This window comes from Ochotona curzoniae, unplaced genomic scaffold, assembly GCF_017591425.1.
Source record: "Ochotona curzoniae isolate NIBS_2020 unplaced genomic scaffold, NIBS_Ocur_1.0 contig_1482, whole genome shotgun sequence".
In the NCBI taxonomy this organism is placed as follows: domain Eukaryota; kingdom Metazoa; phylum Chordata; class Mammalia; order Lagomorpha; family Ochotonidae; genus Ochotona; species Ochotona curzoniae.
Genome location: NW_024465100.1, coordinates 6,684,390 through 6,696,868, shown reverse-complemented (window position 1 = coordinate 6,696,868; position 12,479 = coordinate 6,684,390). Strand labels below are relative to the sequence as shown.

Here is a 12,479-nt window from a genome sequence, read left to right as displayed (position 1 = left end):
AACACTTCTAGGTAGGTAGAAGCTGGTGCGTAAGGCCACCGATGGAGACAGTCTAGCAGTTCCCCCAGTGATAGGACACAGAGGAACAAAACATTCCCCAGAATGGCCAGAATGCCAATTTTCATGTCAAGCTTAGACCTAAAACACCAGAGTGTCATCTGGCAGAACATTTCTGACACATTTCCACATCAAAGAGAATATGCAGAAAGCCTTAAAGGTGAGGTTCTCAGAAATGAAGTTCCCTCTATATAGTGTCCTGTTTCAAAACCAGACTATATTAACCCTCCTCTTGTATAAATGTCTTCATTATACCTTATTCTCCATTATCTGCCACTTAAAGATTCATTTTATTTGAAAGGAAGATTTACAGAGAAAGAAAGAATGCTCTTCTATCTGCTGGCTAACTCCCCGAATGGCCGCAATGGCTGGAGCTAAGCCAATCTGAAGACAGGAGCCAGGAGCCTCTTTGTGGGTCTCCTGCACAGGGTCCCAAGAACTTAATCCATCCTCCACTGCTTTCCCAGGTCATAAACAGAGAGCTGAATAATAAGTGGAGTAGCTGGGATAGGAATCGATGCCCATATGAGATGCCAGTGTCACAGGTGAAAGATTAGCATGTTAGGCCACCATGCCAAGGCACATGCCCATTTTTTTAAGTGGCCATTCTGTTAAACTACAGGAAGATTTCTCTTGAGTAGTTTGCCCTTCTCCTATTTCTTCCACCCTGTGATTGGATTCTGGATGAAAGTTTGATTCATAGCTCTCTTAAGTACTAAATCTTAGTGATTGGTTCTTGATCCTACTTAACCCCTGCATAGATAAGGATGTCCTAAAGTTAATTCAGTTCTGTTTCCATGACACTTTCATTTATGAAAGAGCTTTAATGAATACCTTTTATGTACAACTTATTGCATTAGTTTATGAGAAATATATAAGTGAACAAGGAAATTCTGCCCTATATTTTCAAGAAGTTTACTATTTAGCAGGAGAGACAATGAGGAAACTAATTTTTAAAATCAAAAGTAAGAAAAAGAAGTACATGATTTCATTAAAAACAAACAATAGGTGACATGACTGAATTGAGTCTGGGGGGTTAAGAGATTTGAGGGTACTGAATAGATGGTAATTGAACATTGATTGATTTTAAGGATTAACTAAAATCAATGAGTCAAAAGTCCGAAGCTGCATGAGGCAACTTCATACCAGGACTTCTATTTCTAGTGTCTTCTCCTTTTTCTTTTATGAGGCAGCTACAATTATTGAGACTTTGTAATGAGCTTGCACTGAGAAAGAGTGGAATACAAAGATTTTAGTATTTCAGATCCATATCAAGAAGAAGAAAAATCACCCCTGAGGTCTTGGTTTCCTGGATTTCTCGTTGAGCTTTAAATATTGGTTCCTGGCCAAGGTCAACCTGATACTCGTTGGGCAGCTCCAATGGAATGTGTCTGATGTGAAGATCCTTCTACCAAATGTTTGCCTTTGTTCATGTCTTCAGCTCTCTTCCTAATCCCATCCCTCTGTCCAGTGGCATAATTCTGGCTCTTTTTGAATCTACCTTACCTCTTGGCTGTTTCTCAGTCTCCCTAATTCAAGGCATTGCCTTCTGATCTCTGTGACTCTCCCAGCCTCCAGTGATCTCTATATCACTTCTAGTCTTGCTGTCCAGTTCTTTGTTACGTTCTGTCATCACAGTAATGTTTCTAACATGGTCAACAGTAAGAATATCCCAAATAGGCATCGTCAGGAAATGGCTCATGACCTTGTTGCCTGGCTGTGCCTATTTTGGATATTCTTTATGTTGTTTTCTTCATTCCCTGTCTATCCCCACTCTTCAACCCTGTTGACTTTATATCAGGTCCTTTGTGACGAGAATAGCCCATCACAACCAATTTGCATCTTTTCTGGCATACAGTGCTCTTGGGTTTTTCTTTATTTAGCTCTTTTTTTTAAAGACAAAATATTAAAGGCAGAGTTACAGAGAAAGAGATGCTGAGATGGTAAGAGACATTACAGATCATCCATCCTCTGGTTCACTTCTCAAATGAGCTTAATAGCCAGGGTTAGGCCACTCCAAAATTGAGACACTAGAATCCCACCTGGGTCTCCTGTCTATATTCATGGAGCCAAACACTGGGACCTTCTTCTGCTGCTATTTTCCCAGGCACATCAGCAGGGAGCTGGACTGGAAGTGAGACAGCTGGCACTCATATGAGATTCCAGTGTCACAGGTGACAGCTCACAACCAACTGTTCCACAACACAGGCCCCCCTTTCTTAATTGTGCCATTAGTATTAACCTCATTGTTGTCCTTGATTTGCCGGAAGTGGCACGGGCTTTTTGTATATTTTATCATTTATGTCACCTAGCTTATTGTTTATTCCTTTGTCAGACTTGACAAGGGTGAAAGGGAGCATGAAGAATGATGGATGATCTTCTACTCGCTGCATCTGTAATATTCTTTGCTCTAAGGGGTGATTAGTGAATATTCTTTAATCAATACCACACAATCTTGTTATCTAAATCAGGTTTTAGTGAGACTGTTATTTTCAGATGTGTGCTTAACTGTCCCCTTGCATGGCCAACATACAAATTAAGCCATTAATTTCTGTCAGTACACACCCATTCTTCCTCATCTTGGCTCTCTTCTCCAGAGTGACTAAAACTCAGGAGTTCATTCTTGTCTTTTTGCCACTAAGAAAGTATGTCCGTATTTCTTCATATCTTAAGTATGCATGGTCTATAGAAAGTACCACTTGGGATATTGAGTCATTTTTGAGTAACTTAAAATCAGGGAATAATCGTCATGAAGAGAGAGATTTTAGCCTGAGATTTTACTGCTTCTGTCAACCATCCCAAGATATCACTAGCAGTAGTGAACAATTTCCTGAGTAACTTGAAACCCATATTTCTATGTACTGCAGTTAGTTTTTTCCATGAAAGCACATTTTGAAGTTTGTGTAAGCTTCAATTATGTGTATGATGTTGAATTTGTATCTTTTAAAATGAAATTCTGCTGAATTTAAATTATTTAAAAATGAAAAATCTGAATGAATCTTTGGATTTTTTTCCCCCTATAACATGGGGGAAAGTAATTAGAATTAGCCAATCTCTGCTTCTTTTATAAATGTCAGTCAGCAGATGATCATACTCATCACACCCAGTTGGGCTATGCACCTTTTAGTTTAGATCTCAAAAAAAAATATTTCTTCTGCTAGTGCCTTACGATGGTTAATTAGAAATGCATATAGAATAAAGTAAAATATTAAAGATAGAGAGGTCTTAGAAATATGGAATTTTCACTGCATTCCAGTGAAATGACCTAGATTTTTGCAGTCAGAACTGAACTTGGGCTAGAATTCAGGTGGTTGTATAAATGAAAAGCATGTATGAAAGATAACAGTCCCATTTTCTGGGAGCTGTTGTTTCTTAGCACATGAAGACACAAATGAAGAATATTACTTATCTGCTTTGTCTTTCAATATCAAAAGCCATTTGGAAGAAAAATGTAGCTTTTATGTCCAGTGTTTATCTCTTGATATGTTTGCACACTCATTACATTATTATTCATAATTAATGAGCATTGTTTGCCATACTTGCAGTGTAAATGAATCTGAGCCTTCTTTTGAAGCAACCAGAAGGTATTATTTCTATTTTAACCTGAGTTTAATCAGAATAACTTCTTTCCCTCCAGACTTTAATCTCCTATTCTTGGTCATTTTGTTCATTCTCACGATGTCGCTTTTTTATTAAACTGTGTTAGCGTATTCCCCAAAGCAGTGGTTCGCAACCTTTACAGGCTGCTGGAAAAATGATTTGCCAAACAAAATTGCTCAGTGGGTCAACTACCATGAGTCACACATATCTCAAGTCGGCCTGATTTAGGAATCAAAGTTCATGATTCCTTAATATAAAAATTAAAAGTGATGTATAATATATATGGGTTCTTTTAAAAAGATAGTGCAAATTTTTTATTATGAAAAAAACTTTGCATGGATTTTAAGTTTTTATTGTACCAAAATAAATTTATATTTGAGTTCTATTTTTTTTCCACAAACTTTTTGAGGAACTCTTTATTCAATGTAAGCTTGATAACGATGGGGAAATAGAAATGGAGAACTCAGTACTTCACTAAAAAAGAAAAGAAACAAAATGGATCAACAAAACCACACGTGAAGCAGAACTGTCAAGAGGTTGAGAGCCACTGGTTTACTGCAATCTGATGATCCAACAAATGACTTGCATTACTCTGTTACCGTGTCTCATAAACTCCCGGGACATAACGTTTCAAGGTCATCATTGCGCGTTTTTAACCACGCCCTTTCGTAACCTTCGTCTTTTTTAACCTTAGTTCTTAATGAGTACTTACCAATCATGAACTAACAGAGGAAATTTGACTTCTAAGCTGACATTACCACTCCCTGGCCCATGACCCCATAATATTCTGTGTCTTTAGCTTACATATATTTTCCTAATCATTGCCAGCAGTGGTCTGATGTGTAGATATCTGGGAAATTTTTCAAGCCCAAAGAATTGAGAAGGGTAATCTAAATGTGTAGTTGCATTATTGGTATGGACTTTTCTGTTTCAATATATTTATAGATTATATATAAATATAAATGCATTATCTAGAAATATATTTTTCTATAGATGTTACTATATAGTCATCTATATTATCTAAAGATATCAGCAATATCTAAATTTTAAAATATTAATTATGCCACAAGTGCATATTTATTTTATCAACATACATCCTTAAGATATGTGTATAAAATTCGGAGTTGCATAAAGTGATTATACAGATACAAAATATCTGTAGCTATGAAGAGGAGAAAGTTGTTATTCATATTTAATATATTTTTAAGATTACAATAACTTAAGGGGAAATTTTATCAGTAGTTCAGCATTTAAAACACTTTTCTGGCCTAACAAAATTTAATTTTATACATTGTATGACATTTTGATGAAATTCTAATCCCTTCCATTCAAGTGATACACGTAACCACTTCAGAATTGGGTTAGCTGTTTTTAATCTTTTCCCTTTTAGAAGTTTTCTATTTCTCTATTTGAGATACTTCATCAACTGTTATTTTCCATAGTCACATTCAAGCACCTGCCTAGCACAGTAACTTTGCCTAACTCTAGTGTATTTTTTTTTCTTTCTACAGTAGAAGCAGGTATTCAGTGGCTTATGCTGCCCAAAAACCCTGGCTATTAAATGCCACAGTAGAAGAAAATATCACCTTTGGAAGTCCTTTCAACAAGCAGAGGTAATTCTAGGCATATAAGATCTGAAATTGAAACGACAGCTGTTTTTGATTCATGGTTCTGATCCGTTGTTTCTGGAATCTTTCCATTCACAGCCTTCTTCCCTGATCACCCTCACTCTTCACTGCATGACCAATGGGCTTTTGTTGTTTTTGTTTTATGATGTTGTGAGAAACAGGAAAAGAAAGCTAAATGGAACACCTGTTCCCTGGATCAGTACCCAAGTGTCTGCAACGGGGCTCTCCCATGCTCAGAGCCAGAACTCAAGCCAGGTCTCCCACGTGAGAGGCAGGAACTCCATATGCCGTCATTGTTACCTCTCCTGGTCTGATTCAGGAGCTACAGCTGGGTATTGAACCCAGGCATTTCTTCAATGATCTTTTAAACCCTGTGTTAGATGCTGGCCCGCCCCCCACTGATGGTTTTTGAGAAACTCAAAAGAAGTTTCATTAAAGTTTCAGTGTATCCAATACAGCTACTGGGAACAATTTGAACATGAGGAATAAATAGCACCAACTTAAGTGTGAATGGAAGGTACTTTAGAAAGTTCGTGGAAAAATGAAGTTAAAAGATAGGTTTACTTTGGTACCAAACAGAAGAAATCTCTGAATATTTTTCAAACATTCCTATTTTCCAGTTTTCCATGTGTCAGTTTTTAAAAGACTCATCACATATGTGTTTGGAATATATGTGGAAGGGGGAAATGCTGATCAGGTTATTGGTGTGCAGATAAACAAGGGAAAGTTAGATGAGTTATAGAAGAATCTTGAAGATCCCAGTGATGGGGAGTTACATTCTCCCTCTCAACCATCTTTATCATCCTGGAACTCCGAAGGTGATACCATTCCGTGAGCCATTCTTGTCAGAATGTTTCTGAAGACCCTCTGCTGGACCCCGAGAGTTCAGGAGCGTTTGGCAAATGGGAGCAGCTTGGGAAGGCAGAGAAAGGATGAAATATGTAATAGGGGATAAAGAACCTAGATCGTATGGGAACTTCTGGGACTGGGCACTGGCAGACAGGGGAATTGGAAGGGTGAGGTCAGGGTTGGAGAGTGGGGCTCGAAGTCAATAGGATATAACTGAGTGCATTTTAGGACAGCACAGCCAGATAAATGTAGTGCCTGATCTGGAGGTGACATCTGGCAGTTGATTCTGAGTTGGAACCAAGAAGACCTTTAGGAGTGTACTGGAGTAATCCAGACGTGTGGAGTTTGCTGCTGGCACTTGGGGATGATGGTAGAAATGTGAAAGAACACCGAGAAAGGGTCCAGGATAGAAATGGACAAACATGGGCAGGGGTGGAGAAGAGGGAAGAGTCAAGAATACCTGGAGTATTTTGCGATGAGGTGGCAAAGGAAACAGAGCCATTTGGCATTTCTTCCCATTCTCTCCAATCCCTGCACTTGCCTCGACCGGTCCCTCAGTGCTCCCAGCGGTCCATGCCAGCCTTGATGAATGAGCGCTGTCCGTCTCCATCAGCCTCCTTTTCCTCCCTACGGCCACCCTGCGTGCTGGGGAGCAAGGATATCTATCGAGTTCCTGAAGCATAATGAACCTGCTGTGGTCCTTCACGCACACTGGGAAGTTGTTTGACCTCTTAGGGTTTCCTGCGCTCCCCTTTCCTCATTTTTGTCCCTGCGGAATTGCCCTTTACCTTTCTGGGTGCAGACTATGCTTCTCTGCGTAGTCCCACTTTGCTTCCTCTGTATTTTACGAGAACTTTGTATCAACATCCAGCGAGTGCCTACAAAGGCATACTTGATTATGTATTTGTATCAGTGTTCTGTCCCACGTACGAGCATTTTTCATAATATAAATTCAAAGATAAAATTGTGCACATTTATCAATTCTAACATGCTGTCTCAAACAGCACACACAGTAGGATGTCTAAATTGACATCCCCTCATACACTATTATTCTTATGGTGAGATGATTGGGAACTATTACCTATGTATCTTTGCATCTGTAGCATTATATTTTAAAGATGCCAGACAACATATTTTGGCTTCCAGAATGCTGAGTCTGTGCTCTGTTTATGGATAGTGTCTTAATAGCTATCTAAACAGTCAAAATCATCTCTCCCAAAGGTACAAAGCTGTCACCGATGCCTGTTCTTTGCAACCAGACATTGATTTATTACCATTTGGAGACCAAACTGAAATTGGAGAACGGGTAAGCTGTATTCACTTTTAATTAAACAGTGGACACAGACCGGAAGTCGGTGGCCAGTGGTCTTAGAAAATCCTTGACCTTCGTAGATGTAGGCTGTGGCTAGGGTCAAGTTCCAGAAGCATTTAGACTGGAGACCTTTGCTGCCACTCTTTCTTAAACATTTATTGAATAACCCCTGTCTACTTAACAAGGTGCTTGTCATTCAGAAGTTGTCAAGGAAAGTGAAATACAGTCCCTGACTTGGTCGTCATGTAATTGTGCTTTCTGTAACTGCTTTGGAAACGGACATCATTTCTGACAGCGTCTGTCACTCTTGTCGGCACCTATGTGTTATTCCTAAGGGATTCATTTTTCTTCATGTAGGCAAGTTTTATATTGATACCACACTACTCTGCCCAGCTTGAATATATATATTCATAGATATATGGATATCCCTGTGATTTTATTAAAATGTTGGCCATAATTTTTAACCCTAATAAATGTAAGAGCAATATATGCATTATCTCTTTGCACAATAAACTATTATAAGCATCATTATAAGTGTTATTATGGATGTTACTGCAAATGGATTTTGTTGCTCTTATTATCTGCATATTACAACCAAGGAAACTAAGACTGCAACAGGCTAACAAACATGAGGAACTGCAGAGTCAGTGGTACAACCAGGAATAGACTGACTCCATAGCTTCTAACTTTTTTTTTCTAAAACTGTTTTTATTTTATTCTAAAGGCAGAGAAAGAAAGTGGGAGAGAGGGAAGAAAAAAAGAAGGAATGAATCTTCCATCTATTGGTTCACTTCCCAAAAAACCCAAGAGCCAGAGCTGTGCTAGGACCAACCCAGGATCCTGGGACTCTGTCATTGTCCCATGTAGGTGACAGGGACCCACACATTTGACCTTTGTTTGCTGGCACAGCACAGCCAGGACTTGAACCAGGCATCCCAGTGTGGAATGTGGGACTCTGAAACAGTGACTGAATCACTGTACCACACATGGGCTCCATGTAGACCGTGCTCTTAATTCCTGTTCTTTGTTGCAGTGTAGTAAGAGTTTAAGAGGATGAGCTTAACTTCTCTGAGCCCCAGTGTGCACATATGTAAAATAAGAATAGCTGGATGTTGAAGCTGCTGCGAAGAATAAAGGAGAAGAGAAACTTAAAGCCATTGAATAAAGTTAGACATACTCAATACTCAAGAAGTACTAGTGTCTATAAAATTAGTAAGTCGTTATGAGAATGCTGTGCACACTTCTGTGTAACATACCTTCAAACATGAGATCTCAGAGGTTTAGATTTAGTAAACTGCACGCAGTTCAGGAAGCTAGGATTCTTGCCAGTGCTCTCGGCTGAACAGCACTCACCAAGTGTTTTTCTGAATGCTTTAGCACATCAGAGCTCTGTATCACTGGAGTGTTATCAGCCAAAACTATCTTGGTATAATTAGAATGCTGACCAATTAATTGCTTTATTCTCTGCTATCACAATTAATTAATTACTATCCACTTTTAAGGAGGTGTTTATACTCACAGCTAATTTTTATGAACATTCATTTACTGATGGAAAACGTGTCTTCTCCCTTAGGGCATCAATCTGAGTGGGGGACAGAGACAGAGGATCTGTGTGGCGCGAGCTCTCTATCAGAACACCAATATTGTCTTCTTGGTAAGAAAATTACCGTTTATTTCATTTCATGTTACTTTTACTTTTGAACAAATGAGTCCCTAAAAAGTCAGTAAATTCAAGGACATATGTTTTAATGTGCTATACTAGATCATTGGTGGAGGTGGACAAAAGCTTATTGTTCATAACAGTAGTAGATGGACATGAAGTGGAGAGTCAGGACTCCAGACTAGTGTCCAAGGGGCTAGGTGCACTGAGTGCTTGCTTAGTTGAGTTTGCTCATTTTTTCCCTCCTTCCCTTCTTCCTTCCCTCCTGTCTCTGCCTAGGCTTGCTGAGTAATGTTGGTTCGTGAGCTTAAAGGATGCTCCAAGAAACCAAACCAGCTAGAATAGTTATTGGATTAGCAAATAACTTTTGAAATAGAAGGAAAAATTCATTTGTGGGCCCTTTTCTAACAAGTTGTAAAGAGTTCACTTTTAGAATATAAATGGGGGGCAAAGTTGTGCTGCACTCTGACAGGAGTGACATGACCCACAGGAAACCCCTCCTTGCTTCCCTGTGACTGCAGGACGACCCTTTCTCTGCCCTGGACATCCACCTGAGCGATCACCTCATGCAGGAGGGGATTCTGAAATTTCTCCAGGATGACAAGAGAACACTTGTTCTTGTGACTCATAAACTGCAGTATCTGACACACGCTGACTGGGTGAGTTTAGAGAAAAGCTCTAGGCCTCCTTTTTGAAACACTGTTGCACAGGTGTTTCATAATGTTTACTTATGCAATACATTAGCAAACATGGAGTGACTCCTCCACTCTCCACATCAAGTCTAAATAGTTTGGGTTCTCATATTCATCTGTAGTCATGCATTGACTTCTACTTATGTTATTGTCCCTAATAATTTTGTTATGTTTAACAAAGTGATTTGTAGACCCATTTCTAAGAACATAATATTTCCTTCCCCCATTCCTCCATATTTTTATTGCCATCTGCTTTCTAAAATAAAGGTGACTTTATTAAGACTTTTTGCTCAGGTGTGCTAAAAGGTGCTTTTCCTAGATTATTGCCATGAAGGATGGAAGTGTACTCAGAGAAGGGACTTTGAAGGACATTCAGACCAAAGACGTCGAGCTGTATGAACACTGGAAAACACTTATGAACCGTCAGGATCAAGAACTGGAGAAGGTGAGTGTTCATGGCCCAGACGATCCAACATGGACCGTGTAAGTACCAAGAGTGTTCTTCAAGTTTCACATTTGGTGGTTAGCAGTGGGAGTCTCATCTACAGTCACGAGTGATCATGTTTTGCTGTGTCACCAAGGAACAAGCTCCTTGAAATCTGGAATTCCAATGCCATCTTTCAGATGAAGTCTCTCAGGTTTTTACAGCATTCTTAATTGAATTTGACCATCCAGACTCTACTGTAATAATTTGTTCATTTAAAATTTGGACAAGCTATCAGCTGAAGCATGACATTTCCGTATCTTTGCTTATTTCTAACTTATTTTTCTCATTAGTGATATGAGAATATTATCACTCATCACCTACATAACACTAAGTCCTGAGCAAGACAAGTGTCAAGTGAACTTTGAAAGGAAAAGCTGTGCTTGTGAAGTAGGAAGCCGTGTATCAAATTGTTAGATGGAAGAAAGAAACCAGAAAGAACTAAAAATAAACTTTCATATTGTTTAGCTGTTTTCAAGCACATGGCCTTTTTTTCCCTCACATTTGGTTTTCCCAAAGCTCTTGAGAAAGAAGTAAAAAAAAAAAAATGTCATGTTTACAGATGAGTAAACTGAGCCTTGAGAAAAAGTTATTGAAAAAACCTCAGCTTTCACTGAAGGTGCCCAGCACCTATACTAAATGGTGCCATGGGAGGTAAACTCAGGTCTCTATCCAGTATCATCCCACTGGAATGGAATTGAACAAGGTGATAACTGAGCTAGAGACTGGAGTGAGTATGACCTTTGATTAAGAAATGAAATTCATACGTTTTCAAAATGTTTGCTCTTGAGTTCAGAGAAGGGAGAGACTAGCATTTGATATTCATGGCCAGAAAAAAAAAAACTTTATAAAATGAAATACTTGTGTCAGCAAATTTCTAAAAAAAAATCTAGGAGATTAAAATGTATTACTGTAGAAAGATAGTAAAGGATCTATGTTTCCATAGGGAAAGAAAGATCATGAAGCCAAGCAAATCCAGGAATGTCTGTCTCTTCTGTGGTTTGCTGCAGATCTTTAAAAGCTAGCCACGCAGAGAAGAAAAATGTATAAGTACATGTAATTCCATGAGTAGCATACAACAAATCATAGCAGTAACTGTTACGATGACGCTATTTGTCAAGAAAAATATTACAAGGTATGTTTAGCAAGTACCCACTTAGGAATTGTGTTGTGGGAAGCTTGATTATAAACTTACTGGGGAGGGCTCCAAATGACATTTTTTTCAGTGATCTAAATGCCTGGGACAAAAGAATATGATGTAAGCTTAAGGAATGGGATAATTTATAGTTTACTTTGGAAAGAAAATCTGGAAAAAAAAATGAGAGCTGTTGGCCCAATATTACAGTAATAATATTAAGCAAGCCAGGAAGAAAGTCCATTAAATTGTGTTTAGAAATGAAGTGATCACTTGAGATAGCATAGTTCCATAATTAAAGACACATTTACAGGGTTATAAATCAGTGGAGGAAGATAGGGAGTAACTTGGGGTATGGACAGGGCAAGTCAGTTGTGAGGTGGAATGGAGCCAAAAGAAACTAGAACGAATCCAGCACCTGCTGGGCATTCATTTCTGAAGACGAAAGGGGTTACTAACACCTAACACAAGGAAGGTACTCAATGTACCTGCATCTAGGGAATTCATACCATGGGAGTGAGTCTACCAGAATACCATAGAAAAATATCTAAAAATTATAAATGAAGAGAAGAGATTGACAGAAGGGTGGGGATGGGCAATGTGCTGCCATAGTTAAGCCAGAGCCAGAGCTGGAGCCAGGAACACAATGCAAGTTTCTCTGTGGGTAGCGGGAGTCCAATCACTTGAATGATGATCTGTCTCCCGGGGTCTGCAGTAACAGGAAGCTGTAGTCAGAAGTTGGAACTAGGACTTTGCCATCAGCACTTGGATGTAGGCTGAGGGCATCATATCTTCGCTGCTATGTCAAATGCTCACTCCTCTTGTGGAAGTTTTTGCAGACAGATTTCTGTTGAGTGTGTAATATTGCAGGACACAGTCTGCCTCTCTATCAAGGCCCATTTTGTTTCCTGGAGGAACAGTTGGCTTCACCTAGACACTCCTTCACAAATGTTTTCTTATCACTAGACAGAAGTAAAGACTAATATGAAATGCTCTTGTTAAGCATCTGGTTCAGAAGCCATTTTTACTTTATAAAGGTGCATGAAGCAAAAAGCCACCAAA

The 12,479-nt window shown here is 39.0% G+C and overlaps 1 protein-coding gene across 7 annotated transcripts in view; it reads left to right on the top strand.

The window, feature by feature from the left end:
- The window catches only part of ABCC9 (ATP binding cassette subfamily C member 9), a 101,069-nt gene that overhangs the window by 51,410 nt on the left and 37,180 nt on the right, over positions 1–12,479 (top strand). For 5 of the 7 annotated variants that reach the window (XM_040968394.1, XM_040968398.1, XM_040968387.1 and 2 more), the window contains 6 exons: positions 3,603–3,641; positions 5,169–5,270; positions 7,356–7,440; positions 9,020–9,100; positions 9,628–9,765; positions 10,118–10,243. In XM_040968394.1, the coding sequence (XP_040824328.1) occupies positions 3,603–3,641; positions 5,169–5,270; positions 7,356–7,440; positions 9,020–9,100; positions 9,628–9,765; positions 10,118–10,243 (571 nt within the window). The remainder of the gene's footprint in view (positions 1–3,602; positions 3,642–5,168; positions 5,271–7,355; positions 7,441–9,019; positions 9,101–9,627; positions 9,766–10,117; positions 10,244–12,479) is intronic. The other 2 variants (XM_040968405.1, XM_040968413.1) reach the window with 1 other exon arrangement.